Source organism: Ctenopharyngodon idella, chromosome 22, assembly GCF_019924925.1.
Source record: "Ctenopharyngodon idella isolate HZGC_01 chromosome 22, HZGC01, whole genome shotgun sequence".
Lineage (NCBI taxonomy): Eukaryota > Metazoa > Chordata > Actinopteri > Cypriniformes > Xenocyprididae > Ctenopharyngodon > Ctenopharyngodon idella.
In genome coordinates this window covers 17,593,918-17,619,435 of record NC_067241.1, presented here as the reverse complement: position 1 = coordinate 17,619,435, position 25,518 = coordinate 17,593,918, and the positions used below count along the sequence as shown (strand labels likewise).

The 25,518-nt window shown below is 38.1% G+C and overlaps 3 protein-coding genes across 3 annotated transcripts in view; 2 read left to right on the top strand and 1 right to left on the bottom strand.

The window, feature by feature from the left end:
- rnf150b (ring finger protein 150b) overlaps positions 1-6,404 on the top strand; it is a 9,699-nt gene extending 3,295 nt beyond the window's left edge. Inside the window, exons 2-7 of the mRNA XM_051879563.1 lie at positions 253-503; positions 1,364-1,435; positions 1,540-1,622; positions 2,807-2,903; positions 4,154-4,358; positions 5,126-6,404. Of these exons, the coding sequence (XP_051735523.1) occupies positions 253-503; positions 1,364-1,435; positions 1,540-1,622; positions 2,807-2,903; positions 4,154-4,358; positions 5,126-5,226 (809 nt within the window). The 3' untranslated portion in view covers positions 5,227-6,404. The remainder of the gene's footprint in view (positions 1-252; positions 504-1,363; positions 1,436-1,539; positions 1,623-2,806; positions 2,904-4,153; positions 4,359-5,125) is intronic.
- The window catches only part of LOC127504666 (protein phosphatase methylesterase 1-like), a 25,208-nt gene continuing 6,045 nt past the window's right edge, over positions 6,356-25,518 (bottom strand). The window contains exons 2-16 of the mRNA XM_051879564.1: positions 14,206-14,332; positions 12,507-12,606; positions 12,293-12,385; positions 12,130-12,187; positions 12,003-12,054; positions 11,717-11,871; positions 10,553-10,643; positions 9,820-9,885; positions 9,609-9,738; positions 8,158-8,281; positions 7,845-7,889; positions 7,528-7,592; positions 6,981-7,048; positions 6,803-6,836; positions 6,356-6,673 (exon numbers count right to left, since the gene is read on the bottom strand). Coding sequence (XP_051735524.1) covers positions 6,812-6,836; positions 6,981-7,048; positions 7,528-7,592; positions 7,845-7,889; positions 8,158-8,281; positions 9,609-9,738; positions 9,820-9,885; positions 10,553-10,643; positions 11,717-11,871; positions 12,003-12,054; positions 12,130-12,187; positions 12,293-12,385; positions 12,507-12,606; positions 14,206-14,324 — 1,191 coding nt within the window. The 5' untranslated portion in view covers positions 14,325-14,332 and the 3' untranslated portion in view covers positions 6,356-6,673; positions 6,803-6,811. The remainder of the gene's footprint in view (positions 6,674-6,802; positions 6,837-6,980; positions 7,049-7,527; positions 7,593-7,844; positions 7,890-8,157; positions 8,282-9,608; positions 9,739-9,819; positions 9,886-10,552; positions 10,644-11,716; positions 11,872-12,002; positions 12,055-12,129; positions 12,188-12,292; positions 12,386-12,506; positions 12,607-14,205; positions 14,333-25,518) is intronic.
- Positions 17,262-25,114, top strand: gprin3a (GPRIN family member 3a). The gene is made up of 2 exons (XM_051879562.1): positions 17,262-17,455; positions 18,509-25,114. The coding sequence occupies exon 2, from the start codon at positions 18,580-18,582 to the stop codon at positions 20,632-20,634; it is 2,055 nt and encodes a 684-aa protein (XP_051735522.1). The 5' UTR covers positions 17,262-17,455; positions 18,509-18,579; the 3' UTR covers positions 20,635-25,114.

Below are 25,518 nucleotides of genomic sequence, written 5' to 3'. Positions count from 1 at the left end.
AATTTGTAACATTGTTGCATAGGTTTGTAACAGGAAGTGAGTCTGGAATTACTGACTAATCGTTTCAGCAGTTCAGGATCAATTCTTGCTTGCTTTTATCAATCCAATAACTTTATTTCTCATGCATTTTGATCTTTAAAACTTTGCAGAGCGTTTACATTCACAAACAGCTTTATTACACACGGCATGAAAGGAAAAGCTGCCCTTAATTGATCTAGTTACGGTTCTGTTAACTGTTGATCTCTGTTTCAGGCATGAATGATGTGGTCGCCATCATGATCCCCGAGCCGAAGGGTCGTGAGCTGGTTCTTCTGATGGAGAGGAACATCACGGTGCACATGCACATCACCATAGGAACACGCAACCTCCAGAAATACGTCAGCCGCACCTCCGTGGTCTTCGTCTCCATCTCCTTCATCATCCTCATGATCATCTCGCTGGCCTGGCTCGTCTTTTACTACATCCAGCGGTTCAGATACGCCAACGCCAGGGACCGCAACCAGGTGCAAACCCAATAAACCTCCATTTATGAACCGTTTTGGTTAAAGTGCAGCTGAAGTTTCCAAATACTTTTTGTAGCCATCGTATGTCTTGGTTAGACACATTTTTTTGCTCAAAATGACCATGTGAAGATCAAATAGGGCTGAATTATTAATTTATTTAAATAAAACCAAAATTGCAGTATGGCTTTAGTGCAATTAATACAGCCAAAAATATTAGTATTGTAATTTTATAGTTGTAATGTAAAATAAAATTATTATTATATTGTTATTATACTCAAATTTATTTTACAGTGAAATATTACTTTAGTAATATTTCTAATTTTGTTTTTATTAGTAATTATAATTTTACTTAGTACTACTACTAATAATAATAATTATTATTACTATTACGAGTAGTAGTAGTAGTAGTTTAATTTTACAGTTTTAACAATTATATTTTTCTTAAATTCAAATTTTTTACAGTGAAACATTACATTTAGTAAACAAACATTACAGTAATAATTCTAGTAGTAGAAGTAATAATAATTATTACTATTTTGTAACTGTATATGATTATAGAATCACTCATTTCATCAGAAAAATAAATTTTTCCCACCCAGTTTGTGCAACAGTAAGATCAAACCACATTCTTTTGCTCCTCCACTGTTATTGCATAGTTTGCATGTTTGTGTGTGTTTGAGCAAGACCTTAAAACATGATTACAGGCCACAGGAAGTGACTTTCATCACAGGAAAATAACTGCAGCCCGAAGGCAACAGAGCCCTTCATTGCTGTAATAACAAGAAACAAAGAGAGACGGATGTAGAAAATAACAGACTGAAATGCATTCATTAATCACCTTCTGTTCTCTGATTGGTCAGCGGAGGCTGGGCGACGCTGCCAAAAAAGCCATCAGCCAATTACAAGTGCGGACCATCAGGAAAGGCGATCAGGTGATAAACATTGAATATCTTGGTCTTCAAACCAGTGATTTCTGCTGATACTGAATTCTTTGTCTTTTTAATGTGTGTGTGTGTGTGTGTGTGTTTTCCTTTAGGAAACGGAGAGTGATTTTGATAACTGTGCCGTGTGTATCGAAGGTTATAAGCCAAATGATGTAGTGAGAATCTTGCCCTGCAGGTAAACACACACCAGACTTGTTAACTACACTACTATTACGATTATTGACTATTATTTTATATTACACTTACTACAACAAAAATACTAAATACAACAAAAAATAAAATTAAATACAAGTTATTCATGCAGTACAGTAACAATATGTTGTAAGTACTACTACATTGAAGCTGATGTTTTTTAATTGTCTAATTATTAATTAGGGATGTTCTTTTGAGGTGTTTTCCCTAACCAACAACAGAAACTCATTAACCGTTCGCCAACAAGATTGTCACTTAAATAATTAACAGGTTAACAAAAAGAAAGAAAAAACTGTGCAACAAGTTTACTTTATTTTACAAAAGCACAATGTTTTGTTGTTATTGTGAGTTACACACTTTACAGTTTCGAATGATGTATTTTAAGTTGTTTCCGCTGTATTTATTTACCGGTGTTTTACATTAACGTAATAATAAAATGTGACTTGTATGCAACTTATGTTTTTATCTCTCAAAAGCTCAATTTTATGTATGTAGTGTATTTTTCAACCATGCAGCAAATGTTTTTAAAATATCTTAAAAAATTACTTTGAAACCATTTAACCGATAGTATTAATTAGTCAAAATTGTTGATTACTGTTAAAATGACTGTTGATTAACTATTAACCGGTTAATTATGAGCATCCCTTGTAACTGTACTTAATTATTATAAGTTCTTATATATTATATTTAATTACTAATTTAAATAATCAGTATTATAACAGTATTTAACTGTGCATCTCAAATATGGTGATAACATAATCGTAAACCGTTTAAAAAATAAATAAATATTTAATAGTATTTAAAAGTGTGTGTGTGTGTGTGTGTATATATATATATATATATATATATATATATATATATATACACACACATACACATACATATTACATATACTTTTAAATACTATTAAATACTTTTATTTATTACTATTATAACTGTCTATGTAAATTATATACTGAATACAACCAATTATCTCCAACAGAATTAATAATTATTCTAAAAGGATGTAAAATGGGGCACAAGACCTTTTAGATGGCTCAATAGAAGCTGTGAATGTTTTACAAATTCATTGAAATGAAACTGTTTGATTGAAATAAAACGATTGGCTAGCAAGAGTAAAACATTCTGTGTTGGACTGATGATCACATGTTTCTCTCTGTCTGTCAGGCATCTGTTTCATAAAGGTTGTGTCGACCCGTGGCTGGTGGACCATCGCACGTGTCCCATGTGTAAAATGAACATCCTCAAAGCTCTCGGCCTCACGGTTGGTGTTTTTCTCTCTTCGTCGCTGTACAGAGGGCAGCCTAGCATGTCATATAGGGATGGGTATCAATTCCAAATTTCCAAGAATCAGTGGTTCGATAAAAAACGCATATTTCGATTCTGCTTATCGGTTCCTGTGTGTGGATTTTAATGTGATTTTAAACCATTCAAGCCCAGGAGGACACGTGCGCTGTTTTCTGTGCTGCGCACACAACCAAAACATGAGCACAGAAAGCCGCCGCTCATACTGTATAGTGCGTGATACTGAACTGAGTTCTCTTCCACACGTTTTTGCACTTGAACAGACAAATACACACAAAAATGTCAAAATATTCTCGTAGTCACAGTCAGTTCAGTGAACGTAAACAGTTGACAAAGAAAACGCATGTGTAACATTATATCGTGCAGCTCTTAAAGTGACAGCAGCCTAATATTCCTGCTGCCGTCTCTATAACAACGTTAATAAACAACAAAAGACACTTGCTGTTCTTGACTGAATAACTATTGTAACTATATTTGTAATGTATATTTTAATTATAAACTTGATTACAGTTTCTGTACCTGAATACCTGGAAATCTTAACACACTTCAGTCGTATCTTTGTTCAGCTATATTTATTTGTGCGATTTGCTAAATTGTTTATTTGTTCTTTTTTAAACACTGAGTGTTTACTTGTCTTTAATAATGCTTGGAATGTATATTAGTTAGGCTAGTTGTTTTTGCTATGGTATTTTTAAACTATAGACATCATCATCATCATCAAGATCATTGTGTAAGTGTTCTTTAGCCTGTTGATTCTTGTTCATGGTATTCAGCTACAGTGAAATGTTTTGCAATAAGTCTTAGAATACTTTTTTTTTTTTTTTTTACCTTATTGGAATCGAAATTAGGAATTGATAAGAATGAGATTTAACAAGCAGAATCGGAATTGTTAAAATTCAAACAAGAGTCAACCCTAATGTCATGTGCTGTTTGGACGTGTTTTTTGTCCTTGAGTTGGCAGACAAATGAGTTGAGAGAAATGAACTTAGCATGAAGTTCAGACAGACTCAATTTAATGCGGACTGTTAAATAAATGCACTTTATTATTATTATTTTATTTCAAGTAGCGAAAGTTTATTTTATGGTATTAGTTTTAGTTAACTATAATAACCCTGGTAAAATCACTGAATTGCTTTAGTATGTACAGTATGTAGGGTAATTCTGTGGCATTTTATGAATGTAGTGTAATTCTGCTCTGTTGGTGTGCAGTCGAGTGCCGAGTGTCTGAACGAACTTCCTCTGGACTACGAGCTCGCTGTGGGGGGTGTGGCTCTCAACGCCATGGTGATGAGTGATGATGTCATGGCGGGGGATGTCGCTGGGGGGCGTGACCCTGGTGTGAGGATGGTGGGTCTCCCTCAGGTCCTCCTGGACTCTGAGCCCCTGTCCCAGGACACCATGCCAACCGAACAAAGTAGGTGTGCGAAAGAGTACATAAACACGAACGTCAGATTTCCGCAATGTCCTCCTCTACTGTAGTGCAAGGCATTGTGGGTAATATTGGTACAAAAAAGCATGCATACTTGGATGATAATCCCATGTAAATAGCAAACACCCTCGAGTATTTACAGAAATAATGCACTTATAAAGAATATACTTAAGTGGGAAGTGTTTTCAGACATTCAATTGCTGCAAATATTCTCTGGCTCTGTACTGGCATCAGAACTGAACACCGCTACTGACAGTTTCTGACATTTTTAGTGCGTGAGATTGTCCTGTTTTGTTGTTGCATGAGCTCTTGAAGCTCCGCCCTCTTTTTAAAAGGCAGCAGCTCATTTGCATTTAAAGGGACACACAAAAGCAACGTGTTTTTGCTCACACCCCAAAAGTAGCCATTTTAACATTTCTTTGGGATATTTTTGAGCTGAAACTTCACATACACACTCTGGGGACACCAGAGACTTATTTTACATCTTGTAAAAAGGGGCATAATAGGTCCCCTTTAATATTATATTATCTGCAAGTACTTTTTTTTTTTTTTTTTTTTTAATTTACATTTAAGGTTTTAACTACACTACAAGTGCACATTCAATACAGTTAAGCATACTTCTTTGGGCATTTGACTGTTTGCAATGTAGAACAGCTTGGGACACACTTACTCTTAATCTCACATGTTTATTAGTAAGGATAGCATGCAAATGTGGACATTAATATTAATATGACAGTGTTTTTCCTCCACAGGTGAGTTACAGCTAATAGCCAGCGGCAGTTCAGAGGGGTCTCTCGCTACAGGGGCGGGGCACTTGGACATTGACACGCCCTCCGACGACCCAAAGTGCTGATTTAGCCACAGCCACCGCGACCACCAGAATTGACAACCACGGCGACGGGCTTAGACCGGTTGAACGGGCTTTAATCTCAGTGGAATTCTGGCCAGTGACTTGCCGTAAAACACACTGCCTGCCGACGTTACGTTCATTTCATCTTACTTCCTTTTTCTCTGAAAAGCAGGGTTCTTTCTCGTAGACCATTGCCCCAAAGTGTACACTACAGTATGCACTTGAGCTAAAGCACTTGGCAGATAATCGGTTCTGCTCTGCTCGACAATCAGATCCTTCCTCTCCTACTGTTGCAGCGTTCGCTGCCCGATTTACCGTTGTCCGTGATCCCAGCGCAGTTGAAAGAACGCATTTAAAGACTATTTTGAATCCGATAAGAAGTGGTTTATTTTTCTATAGAGAAGCATTTGATGTGCTCGAGAGTTCTGCAGTATTAAAGAGAAAAAAAAAAAAAAGAGTATCGCAGTATTTAGACGCCTTCCTCTTGGAGGGTTTTTCGGGATTTGGCCCTCACCAAAGATGCCAGACCTGGATGGACATTGTGAGGGGAAAAAACTGTGGGATTTCTAGGAAGTGCTCTTTGGATTGTGTGGAGCGGGACATGTGATGTTTGCTGTGCATGCCACATGCCCTGTCCACTTGTGATTTTAGTGGATTCCGTTTAAAGGGACAGTTCGCCCCAGAAATGATCCTTCTGCCATTGTTTACTCACCCTTATGTCCTTCCAAATCTTTTATTTTTCATTTTTCTTTCTTCAAAACTCACCATAAAGTAGTTCAGATGATGTTCGCACTATATTCAAACAGCTTTCAGACATGAGGGTGAATAAATGATCATTTTCCGGCGCACTGTTTCCGTAACTCGTTCTTCCTCGTTCGGTTTGACTGTATATTGTAAATAGGAGGATAATTTTGTCTGTATGAGAGCTGTTTGTTTTCTCTTTAATTGCCAAGTATTTCCATCATGCACTTTATGTATTTAGAGGTTGGAGTTCATTTCGAGATTGGGATTTCAGTCACAAGTTTGTATGTTCACACACACTCGCTGTGTTACACACTACACACACACACACACACTCAGTAGAGGTTTGTTCCCTTTCACGCTCAGTACTTTGCACGTGTTTCAGTCAGACTGTGCTTTGAATATTAATAAATTTTAATGTCAGTTTTTTTTGGGCTAAACTTTGTCCTTCTCATTTTTACACAGTGTTTCACATCTGTTGCCTTTGATGATGTCACATGATTCCGTCACATGATTCCGCCACATTTAAATGTTACAATGTTTCTTGTCAGTTAAACTGGAAATTCCAAAACAGCTAATGAACATTCTAAGCTTTATTCTAAACTCAGGATAGTGACATAATCTTTGGATTTATGGTGAAAGTAAGATGTTTCTGCTGCATGAAGGATGTTTTGATCTGCTGGAGGTTTCTCTGTGTCTTCTGCTTCATCTGAGGGACAGAGACGTTTAGTTTAGTTTGTGTGTATGAACGCAGGCAGAACAGAAAGATGTTACACAACTAACAACACACAGTGACGAATCATTTACAGACAAGAAAACAGATAATAATGTCACTCACCCTCACTCCTCACCGCATGAACGGGTACGAGGAACTGCGGTAAAGACGTGAGAGAGAATGACATGCAGTTTCTGTAGACTTCAGCATAAAGTGTTTTTATTCTTTTAAATGTTATTTTATACCAAATATATATATATATATATATATATATATATATAATTATTGGTTATTAACTCACCTTTTAGTTTCGCTGCGAGCTTCAGCAAATTTGTGTCTGATTATAAAACTTGCCAGAGCATCTGCCACCTGAAAAAGGCACCAAATTAAATATTACAATAAAACGGTGATCCATCGTGTTAAACATGAATAACAAAATCAAATCATCTGTGCATAATTAATATTTATAAAGAAGAATACTTGGATCGCAAGGCAAAGCTTTAGAATTAGTGTTGTCAGTGTTCAAAGTCTGCATTTATTTGATTAAAATAAAATATTATTACAGTTTAAAATAGCTGTTGTCTATGTGAATATATGATAAAATGTAATTTATTTCTGTAATCAAAGCTGAATTTTCAACATTATTACAAACTTTTGTTTTCAGGGTCTTTTGATGAATAAAAAGTTCAAAAGAACATGATTTATTTGAAATAGAAATCATTTGTGACATTATAAATGTCTTCACTGTCACTTTTGATCACTTTAATGCATCATTGCTGAATGAAAGTAATAATTTCTTAAGGAAAAACTTATGAATAGAATAGTGTACATATGATATATAGACTTACTTTATCTGGGATGTCCTCATGCACTGCGTGTCCACATGGGGGCAGCACCTGCATCATGAATTTGCCTACAGAAGCCATAGAAATAGAATAAATGGATAGAACAGCAGACAGTATCTCTGAATTCAGACTAGCCAGTAATATTATTGCCATTATTTAGGTGTAAATCACTGTTGGACTTTTCTCAGTGCTGGTCAGGTCGACCATAGCCGTTTGTGATTAATGGATGAGGCATTTTTAAAATAATTTAAATAGATTTCAATGTCCGATTTAAACGATTGAATGATTGTTCTCACAGTATTGATCAGTCACAGACTCACCCTGCATCTGTCCAATGGTCAGATCTCTGTCCAGTCGATCAATGCCTGAACACAGGGCACGTTTCACATTAAACTCTGACACAACTGAGCATTTTAACTGATACGTGAACATAAATGATTCTCTGCACCAACTCACATCGGCATCATTTGGTTTTGACAACAATATTTTCAAAGTTTTGTATTATGTAGACTGTTCCTTAAAAAGAGAATAACTAGCTATTATACTCTTATGTCTATTTCATGTGTTTCAGATGAGTGATTTGATTGGCCGTGCTCATTCAGACGAGTGATATGATTGGTCAGTGTCTCTTGCCTGCCAACAGTAGGAGTTTTGGGACATTGCAGGACAGGAAGTGGTTCGATATCCCTCTAAACCAGCCGTCCCAGTACTTCTCGGCTTTAGACAGATCAATTTTCCAGCTGTACACACTGCAAGGCTGAAACAAACACACATACACACACACACACTCATGCACGTTGATTACACTCAGTTGTTTATCATGCACTGTTTGTTCAATTGCACATGGATGGGTCAAAGGTTAAATAAGTTTAAATATAGGTGCCTGTGACCAATAGCTGTATTTCAGACTAAAACCAGTTTCCGCCACATAAGAAAAAATGCATCCTTTGGTAAATCAAATTATGAGATTCAAAGGTTGTAATTATGACATAAAATGGAAAATTATCTCTTAACTATGACATGATAAAAGAATCAACTTTTTATGGCATAACTTACTTTATTATAATGTTGTTTGTCATAATTTTGACTTATGACTTAAATTGTAAAGTCATAATTATGTAATAGTCATTAGGACAAGGTGAATTTTTTGTCAATTTCAAAATTTATCTAATGACTTAAAACTGAAAATTATGACACTAAGTCATTTAAATTTTTAAGTCATTCGGATAAAAAATTGAGTCATAATTAAGTCATGAGATTTTGTCAATTTTGACTTTTAATATCATGACTTGAAATTGAAAATTATGACATTAGGTCACCAAAATTTTGAGATAAAAAGTTGAAATTGACATACTAAGTCAATTATGAGATAAAAAGACTCATAATGATCTCATAATGACTTAAAATGGGAAATTATGAGATACTAATTCATAATTATGAGATAAAAAGTCATTGAAAAAAGTTATGAGAATTTTGTCATAATTATGATGTAGTTTGTCATAATGACCTAAAAATAGAAAATATGACTTGCTAAGTTATGACTTTTTATCTCATAATTATATTTTTTAAGTTAAAATAATTTTTTTATCAATTTTGACTTATAATCATGACGTAGTATGTCATAATTTCGACATAGTAAGTCATTTAAATTTTCATGACAAAAATCATGAAATACTAAGTCATAATGATGAGATAAAACATCAATTATAATATAAAACATTGAAATTATGTCATGAAGTTAAAATTAGAAGATAAAGTAGAGATTATGACATAAAAATGAGAAATCATGAAATTTATGCTAGTTATTACATAGTGTGTCGACTTGATTTTTTTCATATGTGGTGGAAATGGGCTTCCATCTGCATTCATTTGCGTAATGCAATAATGTGTGGCAGTATATTTATAAGGGAACTAAAAAGTGTGTAGGCATGGTACAGTGATTGTCAGATATTAACAATACCATGTTAATTTGATTACCATATTCATATACAATGGTGCTTGCATGCTACTTCAAAGAATACCACAGAAATATCATGGCACATTTCCAAAATGCTCAAAGCATGTGTGTTGAGAGAGAGACTCACCTCTGCGGATGTGCTGCTCTCAGCTTTATCCGTGACGTAGTTCAGGTCGTAAAACTCCTCGTGACCCTCGGCCATGCTCTCAGTCGCCGGACTCACCGGCTCGGCCGCGTCTCCTTCCTCCACCTCACACCTGACACACAGAGACAGGCTCAGTGAGCTCAAACCACTTACTTTGAGTAGAGAATGCAAACCGCGTGTGGCCAGATGTTACCGTCTCACTTGTCCCACCATTGACACTTTAGCAGACTCCAGGTTTCTGATCTGTCCGCTTTTTACACTGCGAAAAGAATTGTTCGAGAAAACAATGTCTGAATACATATAGTCTATAATCTGATAATCATAAATGTTTCTTGAGCAGCAAATCATCATATTAGAATGATTTCTGAAGGATCATGTGACACTGAAGACTGGAGTAATGATGCTGAAAATTCAGCTTTGATCACAGAAATAAATTACATTTTACTATATATTCAAATAGAAAATAGTTATTTTAAATAATAAAAATATTTCACAATTTTTACTGTATTTTTGATCACATAAATGCTGCCTTGCTGAGCAGAAATATTAAAAAAAAAATCTTACAGACCATGCTGTGATTTTGCTAAGCAGGACATGTTCAGTTCTTGTTGGGGCTTGAACAACATTCTTGTCAACATTTTAGGGTTAGTTAATGCTTTGGTTTAGAGTTAGCAGGGTTGGGATTTGTCTGTTTCCAGACCAAGAGCATCTTATAATCGTCACTCCTAAAAGAAAGTGAATATTTTGTGACGGTTTGTTCAGCAGGAAGCTAAAAGATCTGGATTAAATGGACCTGGTCTAAATTTCTCAACAAACAGTTTGTATAAATTCTGCCATGTTTCTGCGCTGTAGTCATGTGTGTGTTTGCACTATTTTCAGTATTTTCAGAGCAGATAAGAGTCGCTCTAATAATAAGCGATATTGACCTCCATTCAATGGCGTGATCGATGGATTTGAAGGATTTGGGTCGTCCTCTCAGGAAGTTCTGCATGCTGTGTAAGACGTCCATCGCACTGCCTGCATAAGAGAACGCAAACCACACGATCAATAATGCCACACATATCTCTGACCCAAATCAGAGCTAAATCCTTTATATAAATAATAAAAATAAAAGCGAACCCAACACTGAGCCCTGTGGGACACCGTGAGTAACTGAGACGGGCTCTGATTGATCATTCTTAATCTGGACAAACTGTTTTAGCATGAAAACCAAGGAAGCGTATTGTCAGCTATCCCAATACAAGACGATCAATCAAAAAAAAAAAGCTAATGGTTAATGGTGTCAAATTTTTTAAATACAACTGCAGTAGTAGTTTGGTGTTATTCACCACTAAAACATAATTTATAAAATTGTACACTTTAATACTTATTAATATTTATTTTTATTTATATAGTATATTTCTTATTTAATATTTATTGTTTTTGTATAGTAAATTTCTTGTTTATTTATATATTAATTTAATATTTCTTTATTATTATTATTATTATAACAGTGTTCCTGCCAAAATTTAGACCAGCATTGAATCCTTCATAGATAAGGCAATCCTATAATTAATTGTGATAAGTTTGGTTTATAATGTAATAACTAGTTTTTTATTAGCTAATTAAAATGTTCTTTTTCACTTAATATTTCTGTGTATTGTATTTTTTTTTAATTATTACATTTTAATACTAAATCATATTTATTTTAATTTACATATACATTCTTTATATTTCTTTTCAATTTGTTAATTTCATTAGTTAATTTTATTTATTTGTATATTTGTCTATTGATTTATTGTTCATTATTATTATTTTGCAGTAATCAAGTCAAGTCAAGTCACCTTTATTTATATAGCGCTTTTTACAATGTAGATTGTGTCAAAGCAGCTTTACATTGATAACTGGTATATTATTTGGCTGCACAGCAGCTCTTAAAGAATAGTGTCAATGCAGTAATAACAGTAACTATATATCATATAATATCATATATAAACCTTTATAATAAGTATTTAATTAAAAAAAAAAGTCAAAAATGTTTGTGTTTGAACAGTGCAGGAATCTTGTCTATGATGGTTGTTCATATGAACAGATTCTCCACTGATATTCACCCTCCACCACGTCGATGGCCACCAGCCCGACCACAGAGGGCAGCAGAGTTCCACTGGCCGCGTGCACCGCGATGGCTCCGCCCACATTGTGACCCACCAGGATAATAGGGGGCGGGATCTCTCCGTATGTAGCTCGCACCACATTGGCTACATCTCTGTGAGTAAAGGAGGGGATTGGTTAGAATTTACACAAGATTTGAATACTACAGCCCGTTAATGATGTGTGTGTGTGTGTGTGTGTGTGTGTGTGTGTGTGTGTGTGTGTGTGTGTGTGTGTGTGTGTTACCTGGACATGGTTTGTGTGGAAAGGTCGTCCGCGTGCCTGACTTGCGTCGCACCTGTTGGTGATTATATTACTCAGATCAGTGCACACGAGTACTAACATTAAACTAAAGCTTGAAGTTTGACCTCACCGTGACCTCTGAGATCCATGGCCAGAACCCGACAAGTGACCCGACTGGTCATCGCTGCCTGTCGAGAGAAACTTCACTTCATGTGATCTTGATTTAGGCTGTGTTCTGTGTGTGTGTGTGTGTATGAGTGTGTGTGTGTTCAAGTGTGTGTGTGTTCATGTACCGTAAACACTGCCCAGGACAGGGCCGAATGTCCTCCTCCATGAAGCAGAACCAGCAGTGGACCGTCCTGACCGCTCTTATACACACGAAACACGTACACACACCTCAGTCAAGGAATAATAATCATACACACATCTGTCATGTATACACACACACACACACACACTGACGGCTCCTGTCATATCAAACACTCAATGCTGATGTGTGAAGGATATATCCTTAGTTTCTCCTGACCCGATAACCACATCATCCATCATTTCGAAGTATTCGCTCCAGGACACGGGTGAGTAATCTCTCTTAGTGCTCACGCCATGACTGAAACAAACACAAGGAGGATTGGGAGAAATATTCACCTCTCTGCTGACACGACAGATCCATTTCAGTCTGAGACGGTTTCTAGTCCAATCACATTAAAGTTTCAAGACAGCCTTCATTCAAAATGAATCTCAATACATGATAATACAGAACTTTTAGCGTGAATGCTCATGTTTCATTTGAATGAACAAAGTTTTATTTACTTATTTGCTGCACTACTGTTCAAAAGTGCCAGGGTAAGATTTTATTTTTCTTAAAGAGATTAGTACTTTTATTCAGTAAGGATGCATTAAATTGATCAAAAGTGACCGTAAAAACATTTATAATGTTCTATTTCAAATAAATGCTGCTCTTTTGAACTTTCTATTCATTAAAGAATCCTGAAAATTAAAATCTATCACAGTTTACACAAAAATATGAAACTGTTTTCAACATTGATAATAATCAGAAATGTTTCTTGAGCAGCAAATCATCATATTAGAATGATTTCTGAAGGATCATGTGACACTGAAGACTGGAGTAATGATGCTGAAAATTCAGCTTTGACCACAGGAATAAATTACAGTTTACTATATGTTCACATAGAAAACAGTTAACTTAAATTGTAAAAAATATTTCACAATTTTTACTGTACTTGTGATCAAATAAATGCAGTTTTGGGGAGCAGGAGAGACTTCTTTCAAAAACATTATAATTTTGAGCAGCAGTGTAAGTCAAGCATCACTATTATTGAAGTATAAAGTATTAAACTGAAGTGTGTTTCTCATCCTGCAACTTTCGTTTTCCAGGCTTGAATATTCTTTAAATCATATGAATGTTATTTTATTAATAAATTAGGCTTATAATGCTAATAAATGATTAAAGCAACTGTCTATCCAATCCGAAAGCTTTAATAAACAGGATCACGCGAAATTCCAGCGGTTCAGATGAAAAACTTTAAAATAGTTTTTGAGTTCATTGAGGGTTTTTAAGCATTTAGCACACACATTTAACCCTTGTTGATCAAAGCTGCTTATTTCTATCTTTAGTTATAGTCAAAAGAAATGTTGTCAGATGCCTGTCTGAAAAGTAAACAAACACACACGAGTTAGTATTTGTTGTAAAGTAAGAGTATAGAGCTAAAAAAAAAGGACAATCTGTTAATAACATATTGAATATTTGATATTAAATTAGATATCTTTATCATATGACATTCTATATTAAATAAGCATAATTTAAGACTTAGAGTGTTTGAATGTTACTGCTTTATCAAAGAACTGACTTCAACCAAAAATTGTCCAAATACACCTTGTATTTTTATGTTTAGCATGATGTTTGTTTTATAATTTCCTAAAAAATATCTTTTGGTCTAATGTTTTGCATTAAAGTAATTTTGCTCTTTTTTCCCAAAATTATTTGCATTTTATCATTCCTGGTCCTGAAGAGACACTTTCCTGCAGAGTAAATTAAACGCACTTGAATCAACTAATTAAGGTTTTTGGGTTTAAATGATAGATTTTAACCAGGTGTGTCGGATCACCGTTGGAACATTTTTAAGTGTGACTTAAATATAGTTTTGGGTCACTGTAGCAGTTTGAAGGTAAAGCAGGTGAATCTTACTTCTCCGTGTCGAAGCTTTCCTCCCACATGCTGTCGGCGGCTGTGGCGTCCGTGATGACGGAAGGGTCCGAGCTCAGGTGCGAGGAGCGACTCTCAGCGGACGGACGCTCGGAGGCCATGAGAGAGACTGACGGACAGAGAGAGAGAGACAGAGTGAACACATGAACAAACTCACAGAGCTAAAGAGGACTGCGGCTCAACACTCGAACAAAGAGCACACAGATGGAGCGGACAGCTGCCTCAGAGCCGCGCTGTGATTGGACCAGAGCACTCACAGTCAGGTGTTTTTGTGCCATAGATTGTGTTTGATGTATCTAATGATTCTCCTAAGCTGTAGTTTAAATTATTTAATACATAACAAATAGAAAGAGTTTCAGAAGAAATCTCAATGTCTCAAACTGCGCTCAAAGTCTGCATCAAAAGTCACAGATCTCAAACATTCTTCCAAGATCATTTGATCTGCTACTCTTACTGTAAGGACTATTATATTGAACTATTGACTCATTTGTGTCTATTTTTATTTCACTTAAGGAATTTTAGGAGAAACATCTAAGAAGTATGTACAGTATACAGTGATCAGGCATAACATTATGAGCACTGACAGGTGAAGTGAATAACACTGACTCTCTCTTCATCACGGCACCTGTTAGTGGGTGGATATATTAGGCAGCAAGTGAACATTTTGTCCTCAAAGTTGATGTGTTAGAAGCAGGAAAAATGGGCAAGCGTAAGGATTTGAGCGAGTTTGACAAGAGCCAAATTGTGATGGCTAGATGACTGGGTCAGAGCATCTCCAAAACTGCAGCTCTTGTGGGGTGTTCCCGGTCTGCAGTGGTCAGTATCTATCAAAAGTGCTCCAAGGAAGGAACAGTGGTGAACCGGCGACAGGGTCATGGGCGGCCAAGACTCAGCGAAGGCTGGCCCGTGTGGTCTGATCCAACAGACGAGCTACTGTAGCTCAAACTGCTCAAGTTAATGCTGGTTCTGATAGAAAGGTGTCAGAATACACAGTGCATCAGTTTGTTGCGTATGGAGCTGCAGACCAGTCAGGGTGCCCATGCTGACCCCTGTCCACCACCGAAAGAGCCAACAGTGGACACGTGAGCATCAGAACTGGACCACGGAGCAATGGAAGAAGGTGGTCATCATGTTTTCTTTTACATCACATGGATGGCCGTGTGCGTCACTTACCTGGGGAACACATGGCACCAGGATGCACTATGGGAAGAAAGCAAGCCGGCGGAGGCAGTGTGATGCTTTGGGCAATGTTCTGCTGGGAAACCTTGCGTCCTGCCATCCATATGGATGTCACTTTGACACGTACCACCTACCTAAGCATTGTTGCAGACCATGACCACCCTTTCATGGAAACGGTATTCCCTGGTGGCTGTGGCCTCTTTCAGCAGGATAATGCTCCTGCCACAAAGCAAAAATGGTTCAGGAATGGTTTGAGGAGCACAACAACGAGTTTGAGGTGTTGACTTGGCCTCCAAATTCCCCAGATCTCAATCCAATCGAGCATCTGTGGGATGTGCTGAACAAACAAGACCGATCCATGGAAGCTCCACCTCATAACTTACAGGACTTAAAGGATCTGCTGCTATAGCCAAACCTTTGGTCACTTGTGCCAATGACAAACGTTTCATTGATGTCCACCTTCATTGTCTCACAGTGTGGAGAAGCTCAAAAGAGTCTCAACACCCGACTGTTGCTGCCCAGAGTGAAGATCAGGGTGGATCATTGATGGTTTAGACTGCGATATCACAGCATTCCCTATTGTGCTTGATGGAGCGTCACTGCTGAGGACTCCCGAACCATTCTGGAGGACCACGTGACCTAATGCTTCAAACATTGTAACCTGAAGGTGCGCCTGTGAATCAGCATGATAATGCATCGATACACACAGCAAGACTGGTGACAGAGTGGTTTGATGAACATGAAAGTGAAGTTGAACATCTCCTGCACAGTCACCAGATCTAAATATTACTGAGCAACTTTGGAGGAGCAAGAAAACGTTCTCCTCCACCAGCATCACATAGTGACCTGGACACTGTTCTGGAAGAGGAATGCCTCAGAATCCCTCTGACCACTGAGATGGACCTGTATCTTATTCTCAAGATGAACTGATGCTGTATTGGTGACAAAAAGGAGGCCCTACACCATACTAATAAACTACTGTGTTTCAGTTTCATTGTCCAACCCCTGTATATATATATATATAGCCACACATTGAGAGCATTATGTGGAGTCAGTGCATGACATAATATATATTTATGACGTGCAGAAATATACATACTCTACTCTGATATGATGTCGGCCCCTGTGGGCCAGTGTAATCTCACTTAAAGCGTCCCATCAGCTCAGGTGCTGCTGACAGTCATTAGTGGTTACTAGGCAGCCAAAGCCCTGCCATTGTACCAGCAACAACTTTAGTATGACAGATAAAGTAGATTTAATGAGATCTGAACAAACTGTTAAGTATAGATTTTTGCTACTTATTCAAATGCCAGTGTGTGTATGGATTTGTTATATAGTTTGAAAAGGAGAGTTAAGCATTTGTTAAGGTTACTATGACAATCCATTATCCTGTTATAGTCATAGTTTGTGGCGTTTGATGATTATAATATTTATTTGCACCTGAATGCCACTATAAAGTCATAATTACTTGTGGGAAATTCAAGATTTCTTTTATAGAATTCAGCATGAGCTGTAATTGTGAATGTGAATAAATGGCACATTTAGGTAATTTATAAGGAGACTGAATCATATTACAGTCTATTGGAATAAGATATTGAATATTCGATATTAAATTAGATATTTTAAAGTTTTGTTCACACAATTAAAATCGGTCTAAGGGGTTAAGTAACTTATGTTTAAAATGCAGATGCATTTATATGTTTATCAAGAACATCATGCAATTGCTTTCTGGCGAATTCCCAGCTGAACGGAAAGAAAGCCTGGCGATCCAACGCTCACAACTGGAACATGGCAGTTGATGTTTTGGAAAAATGAGGCTCACATCAAACTAAATCAATAAGGGACCTGTATTCATCATCATTCTATGCTTCTCTTGCAGCTCGAGTGCGCGCCTGCGCGTGCGCGTTTCGGATGCAAAACGCAGCGTCGTCATTTATTCAAGCATGAGAGGGAAAAACGCTCCACAGTTTCAGCATCCGCACGGACGGAGGTTCATTCAGAAGAGAGCACACACCGTGGACATCGTCTTGATCGATTTGGGAGGCATTAAATAGTGAGTATAATTGTGCGTGTAATATTTACTCAAGAAGACGTGTTTGTGGTCCATACTTTTTTGATAAAGCGATAGTGTTTACTTATGTTTTGGTCTTGTGTCTAGCCATGGACGTCGATAATCTCTGTACATTTACCATATTACTCATCATATCTCAAATATGTACATTAGGATCACGCGTTAAGTAGTTTGAACATATTCGAATCGAATTAAATGTTACATTATATTCATGTAGACGAGAGAATAAATAGGAGAATAAATGTTTTTTATCAACAGCCTAGTCATGCTGGTCTGTGTTTTAGGGTTTTTGACACGTCCTTCCTAAAGTGGCTTAAGATTGCCTCTAAAAACATTTTCAAAACCAAAAACTGATTGCATTTGTAAAACAGCCGGCATTCAAAACCTGCTTTCATTAGTTTTGTATGTGTTTCCTTTTATAAAAACATTGTTTCGATGCATACGATTATTCTAACATGCAGTAAGAACATTTGATTTAATCACCAAAACGCAACTGGAATATCTTCAATATAGTAATTTTAACAATAAGTTCATTCAATAACAAAAATTTAAAATGTAGTGGGCCTTAAAGGTACAGTCATTACATCAGTACTTATATAAAAAATCAATAAACCCAGTAACTTCCATCTATCCAATGTGAATTCAAAAGTTTGATCAATGAAGATATGACACAGATGGGCCTCTTAATGATTGTTTCCTCTCTCGTTCTGTTTATCCTGCTCTATGTTGATGAATTGAAAATGCTTCTGCACATTTTAATGTGCCACGAAAACAAGTGGTTACCGTATGGCAGTGCTCTTAAAACAATTCATTATGCTTGTTTATCCTTTTTCGGACACTTTATTTAGATATTTCACACAGAATAATAAAACTATTTGGAAAATCTAAAGACATAGTAAATGATTTGTTGAGGAACCCTTAAGATCAAACCCACTACTAAGGGTTTGAAAATCCATCAAATAGCATCAATTTTCCTTGAAAGATTAGTATTTATAGTTTTATTTTGAATCTGCTGTTTTTCTCTTGTCATGCCAGATGTGTCATACCCACTACTAAGACATCACTAAATCAGAGCTCCCATAAGGATATTCATTTGGATTGGTTTCATGGAATCCCGACCTGCTTTCCTTCATCCGCCCAGAAACGATAAACCCAAGGCATGCTGGGATTCTGAGACCAAGCCCTCAGGACAGCACAGAAAGGGAAACATCTCTCCTGGAACCAGGACAAGACTTAGAGAGAATCATGGGATTGAAGTAGAAGCTAAAGAGCAAGAGGAGATATCCAACTCCAAGGAATCCACTGGCCATGTAAAAACACTAAAACACACAGCATTAGCTACCACTGCCATTCCAGCCGCAGAACCCCTCCCTGCATCCACAGCTGCGTCGCGAATACCCACCATGCACTTAGCTACGACCAAGCAGGTCACTGCAAGAACAGTCAACACAACCGCTATGACTAAAATAGCATCAAATCAACCAACCAAAGCAACTGCATCTGGAGTGGAGGTCTTAAGTTTATCCAGTCAACCTCAACCCAGTGGGCTAAAACTGAGATCCCCAAATGCAAGCCATGAGAAGAAGCTACAAGCGAAAACATTTCCCAAAAATATCCAAAAGACAGCCTCAGCGTCTCATATCATGGGCTCCGCAGACTCCCCACAACAGACGCTTCACAAAACAGCTTCTGCTTCCCAGATTTCCTCTACCGACTCTCCCAAGAGTCTCAACCGGACTTCTCTTTCGCACATTCCTCGAGCCACTTCCAGCCCCAAACTTAAACTATCCCACCCTGCATCTCTCAAAGTGGACAAAACTGAGCGTAATAGAAGAGTTACGGCCAAAGAGGGACCGCTATCGACTTCTCCTAAAGATAAAATGATTGACACTGTGGTGGAGAGCAAACTGCAACTGGGGGCGAAAGCAGCAGGAGAGAGTCCTCAGGGACGCCAGGAGCAAGTGATAAAGAGCAGGATTGAGAGAGAAGGAGAAACGCTAGGAGATGAAAGAGAGGACACTGTCCTTCAGGAAAGAGACCTCACCGTGATTTGCTCAATAGGGTGCAAGCAAACCTCCTCGCTGTCATCGAAACAAGCAACAGACCCCTCTACTGAACAGCTGAAAGAGCCTGAAGACAAGACTGATGCAAATGTCAGAACCCAAGAGAAGCATGCAGGGAATAGTCAGAGACAGAAAGGAAAGGAGGAAAGGAGACTGACAGGAGAGAGAAAGGGTGAAGCAGATATTAAGAAGGAAAAAATGCAGACTGAGGTCAAGACGGATACAGTGATGCATGAAAAGATAAAGATTCTGACATCCAAGCAACTGAATGATTGCTTGACAACTGAAGGTTTCCCAGTAACCGAAACAAAGGATGTAGCACTGCAGGCGGATCTGCATCCGGTGTACGTTGACATTGAGGTCCAGGCGGTCATGGAGGTCTGCAGCAGATCCACAGACATGAGTCCGGTCCGTGACTCTCAACCCCGTCAATTGAACCCTGAGGTTAACCTCAACCCTAAATTGGGCCTACACAATGATTTCAACCCCGATAGCAACTCAGACTCTGATTGGTTGCCAACTGTAGCCTTACCAGACCTCAGATCAATGGGAGCCAAGCCTAGATTTCTAGGTCCACCTCCTTACAAGTCTCCCAATAGCCAGAAACCTCTTCAACATGTGTGTCAAATAGAGATCGAACTTCGTAGCCAGTCGCCGCAAACTCTTGGTTCGGTTCCGCCGAAAGTCACTGTCAGCGAATTCGGCGCATCTTGTCAACTTTCACCCGGGGTGCCGGACAAGATCTCCAAGGGCTCTATAAGGCCGCTCGACTCTGGGAGAACAGGAGAAGTGGACGGAGAAAAGGAGGAGAATGGTGCACCTCAGCAGATCATCTGGGATGAGCAGGGAATGACGTGGGAAGTGTATGGAGCGTCGCTGGATATGGAGTCACTGGGATTTGCCATCCAGAACCACCTGCAGTGCAAGATCCGTGAACACGAGCGGCGCATCGGCACACTCCGGAAGTCCATATGCCTCTCAGAACAATCGCCCGGAAAGGGCAGGACAGGAAAGAGGAAGAGCAATGTCTTCAGATCACTGTTCGCTGGATCTAATTGCTGCTCAAAACCACAACCCAAAGAGGAACTGCCAAAGTGACTCATTTTTCGGTAACACTTTATTTCCACTTTAGACATTCTACTAACTATAAGTAACTTTGCAACTACTTGTCTACTAGCAGTCATTAGATAAGTAGACTGTCTCTTTAATATCTGCTAACACTATCTTAATGGTCCCCCAACAGACTTTCTACTGACTAAAAGTAACTTTGCAACTACATGTCAACTTATTCTACTAACTAGGCTTGTTGCGATAGTCGTGTTACCGGTGTTCAGCCACAACACCGGTTACATCACTTGCCCGCCACACCACTGCCCCTCACCGTCGTTTTGATTTTTTTATAGTAATAAAAATCATTTAGTTCAGTTAGAGAACAGACATTATAATTAAAACCTGAACGTGTCTGCTCATTATGGCCTGAGCCAAAAGAGAGTCGCAGCGCAGATCAGCAGCAGGAGTCAGATTTCATTTATCACGAGAGTGAGGAGCTGACTGACAAGTATTAAGCTTATATGCGGAGGACAAAATCCAGCTGGAACTGGAAAGTCGCACGCAGCCCTACGTCACCGGACTTAATCTTCACGGTACTTTAGACCACGATGGAAATGCAGACAGCAACAGGTCTGGGGGAAAAAATGTTCCTGGGACAAATTGTTCCAGGTAATTTTGGTGGAAAAGCGGCTATAGTTAGTAGAGTGTGTAAAGTGGAATACCAAAATAAAGTGTAACCCATTTATATGTAAATGTATTTTATAGATGGCGGATAAACTGGAGAATGTATAGCAGACTTACAAATGTCTAAAAACATGTAGTCGACCATTTCTTCACAAACTGGAAGGTCTTAAAATGACTTCTTGTCAATGGCCGAGTCCCAGATCTCGAACTTCGTGTCTCATGGCCTACGCATGATTATGAAGTGCATGAGACTGTAGAGTGTCCCATTTGTCATTTTATGATTCAGAAAGCGCCACTTTTTCCTGCACTGATGCAGAGTGGTTCTTGGTTCTGGAAGGTTATTAAATGTCTCTTAAAGTGATAGTTCGCCCAAAAAAAGAACATTTTATCATCATTTACTCACCCTCATGTTGTTCTAAACCTTGCATGACTTTCTTTATTCTATGGAACACAAAAAGAAGATATTTTGAGGAACCTTTGGAACAAAACAACACTGGACCACATTGACTTTTTTCACTTCTTTGACATTTGTGTTTCACAGAAGAATGAATCTTACATAGTTTTGGATGTATTTATGAGTGTGAGTATTTCACTTTGGGGTCAACTATCCCTTTAAGACTCATTCTCCAATCTACAAACACCAATTTCTAGATGTTGTCAGTGTGTTCACACAGTTTGTGTTTGTTGGGGGAAGAGTGGAAATTGCAATTGTGTTTCTCAACATTGTAAAGCCAACATCCAACATTAGAATATTTGAAATGCTGGTATTTGTTGAAGTGATGTGAACTAGCCTTTAGACTTGAGTTAATGTGTTCACTTAAACATTAATCTACAAGTGAACTGTTCACTTATGTAACTTTATTGAAAGTTCAATGACGTTTTTTCAGTTTTGTACAGGAAAAATTGTCTATTCACAGTATTAACTTGTGTAAAACTGAATGTCAATGTATATTTAGCTAAACATTTTTCAAAACCAACTCTTTTTTTTTAATCACTTTTCTTTGGTCTTTTTAACAGAAAAATCTACATTATGGGTTTAAACTGTCTCAGAACTGGTTTGAAAACTGGTTTCTGTATTTTAGGAACATTGAATGTCTTCTCAGAACAGTTAATGACTGTCTAAATCACACTACGTCACTTTGTACTCACCTGAACAACTTCAAGCACTGGTAGTTGTAGTCAATGCTGGTAATCTCATTGAAAAAGGATGACTTTCAATTGCTTTATCACTGCAAAAAGCCCTTTAGAGTGACATGATGCTGGGCTGATAATCACTATAGAGCACTTTAATGGAATAAAACTATGCTTGTGATGTTCTATATGGTGTGATCTGTGTCTGATGTTACACAAACAGAAATGGTTAAAACTCCTGGGTTTTGTTTTCTGAGCACTGTGATTGGTGTGTGATCTCATGTTATTTTTACCAAGGTACCAGGACTTGACTGAATGAGGTCTTTGTGTTTTTCCGTTAGAGCTCTAAGTGATGTCTACTGAATATTTTATCTTTTCCGTGTGAGGGAGCAAGACGTAGATATCGACTTGAATTGAGTTATCTTTGTTTTAAATGATGTCTGAATTGAGTCTAGCTCTAAATATTTCAGTCGGGCCGGTGGTGCAGCGTTGATATTGTTTCTGCAGCACTCAGAGTAAATCAAACATACGTACATTTACTGAGTCCTGTGTTCGGTCGACATTATGGACCCTACGGAGCATCTGCCCTACTTACTTCAGAGAAATGAACTGTGCAGTAAATGGTGTGATAGCTCTCTTTCATATCTCTATTTTGCTCTCTTTATAGATGTATATATAACACAAACTCCATTCAGACTTTGATTTGTAGAATTTCAGTTCAAGGTGTGTAGTTTTTCTCTTTTTTTTCTTCAGAAATTTAAGGTTTGAAAATCTCCCAGTCTCCCTTAGATTGATAGAATATTCAACACGCAAAATGCACTATGTTGCCAAATTTTTTTGGGACGCCTGCCTTTATGTGCATGTGAACTTTAATGACATCCCATTCTTAATCTGTAGGGTTTAATATGGAGTTGGCCCACCCTTTGCAGCTATAACAGCCTCAAATTGTTTATGGGAATTTTTGACCATTCTTCTAGAAGCGCATTTGTGAGGTCAGGCAGTGATGTTGGATGAGAAGGCCTGGCTCACAGTCTCCGCTCTAATTCATCCCAAAGGTGTTCTATCGGGTTGAGGTCAGGACTCTGTGCAGGCCAGTCCAGTTCCTCCACACCAAACTCGCTCATCCATGTCTTTATGAACCTTGCTTTGTGCACTGGTGCGCAGTCATGTTGGAACAGGAAGGGGCCATCCCCAAACTGTTCCCACAAAGTTGGGAGCATGAAATTGTCCAAAATGTCTTGGTATCCTGAAGCATTAAGAGTTCCTTTCACTGGAACTAAGGGTCAAGCCTAACCCCTGAAAAACAACCCCACACCATAATCCCCCCTCCACCAAACTTTACACTTGGCACAATGCAGTCAGGCAAGTACCGTTCTCCTGGCAACCACCAAACCCAGACAGAGAAGTATGATTGGTCACTCCAGAGAACACGTCTCCACTGTTCTAGAGTCCAGTGGCGGTGTGCTTTACACCACTGCATCCGACGCTTTGCATTGCACTTGGTGATGTAAGGCTTGGATGCAGCTGCTCGGCCATGGAAACCCATTCCATGAAGCTCTCTACGCACTGTTCTTGAGCTCATCTGAAGGCCACATGAAGTTTGGAGGTCTGTAGCTAATGACTCTGCAGAAAGTTGGCGACTTCTGCGCACTGTGTGCCTCATCATGCGCTGACCCCGCTCTGTGATTTTACGTGGCCTACCACTTCGTGGCTGAGTTGCTGTTGTTCCCAATTGCTTCCACTTTGTTATGATACCACTAACAGTTGATCGTGGAATATTTAGTAGTGAGGAAATTTCACGAATGGACTTATTGCACAGGTGGCAACCTATCACGGTACCACGCTTGAATTCACTGAGCTCCTGAGAGCGACACATTCTCTCACAAATGTTTGTAGAAGCAGTCTGCATGCCTAGCTGCTTGATTTTATACACCTGTGGCCATGGAAGTGATTGGAACACCTGAATTCAATATTTGCATACTTTATTGTAATTGCCCTTCCTTGCAAATGCAAATGTAACCATTCATTGTTGTTTTTTTATGGAATGGAATACTAGCCTACAATTTACTGTATACTGTGCAGTATTGTATTATTAGTGTATTATGCTCAGTAGTATGTACTGTAGTAGGCATAAACTAAACCTTTACACTATTTATTGGCTACCATGCAAGTGCTGCTGTTTCCTTAAGAAAATGTTACGGTCTCCTCCCGAATGAGTTATTTATAGTGTATTAAAATGTCTATGTTTTGAGTACTTGCTGATCTTTTATTCAGGACTTCTGCTGTGTTTACAGCGGAAACATGCTGTGATCCATCTGTGTGTGTGTATGCGAGAGAGAGAGAGGCCAAACACACACAGTGTTAATGCTAATTCCCCTAATGCATGTTTAAATCAACTATATTTAGGAGTGTAACACATTTTAGTTCATCCAAATAATTTTCTTTGTTCTACAGAGGCATTATCTTAAATAATCATGATAATTCTGATGGGGACGCATGTTCTCAAATCTTGTCATCTTGTTGGGATCCTATACGAACAAATAACATTAATAACATCCTTTGGTTTGAGGAATTAATTTATAAAAATAAAAGAATAAACGAATCAGTGTCAGCATGAGAATGTGGACGGTGGCGCGCATACACAACCTCACACACCCCCTCATCTGATTGGACGAGCGGAGGGTTAGAGGCGGCCTGTGATTGGAGAATCTGTGTATTGGAATGTGATAAAGAAGCGCATAGAATGGCGTTTCGAAGGGCGGGGCTTAGCAGCTCGGACGTTGCCTCTGATTGGTCAGGTAGAATAACTCTAAATAATAATTTATTAACTGTTCATTCTCCACTGTATAATTCCAATTCAGTGACTATTAAAGTGTCTCTGTGTCATTATTCCGGTATTAATTATTCATTATTCCGCTTCTGAAGCAGAACCTGTCACTTGATACATGTTACTTTTCTCAGCGCTGCTCAGGATTGATCAATCACAGTCGTTTGTGTTTATAATGAGAATTATTTCAAACTCAGTTTGTAAACATTGCCGCGGCGTACTTTCATTACTAGCTCACGTTCGAATACTTTGAATTAATCGATTTAATCGTTTATAGATTTTAGAGTACA

Bases quoted from the DNA above. Each gene is read 5' to 3' on its own strand.
- gprin3a (XM_051879562.1), top strand. From the start codon at position 18,580: ATGGAATCCCGACCTGCTTTCCTTCATCCGCCCAGAAACGATAAACCC.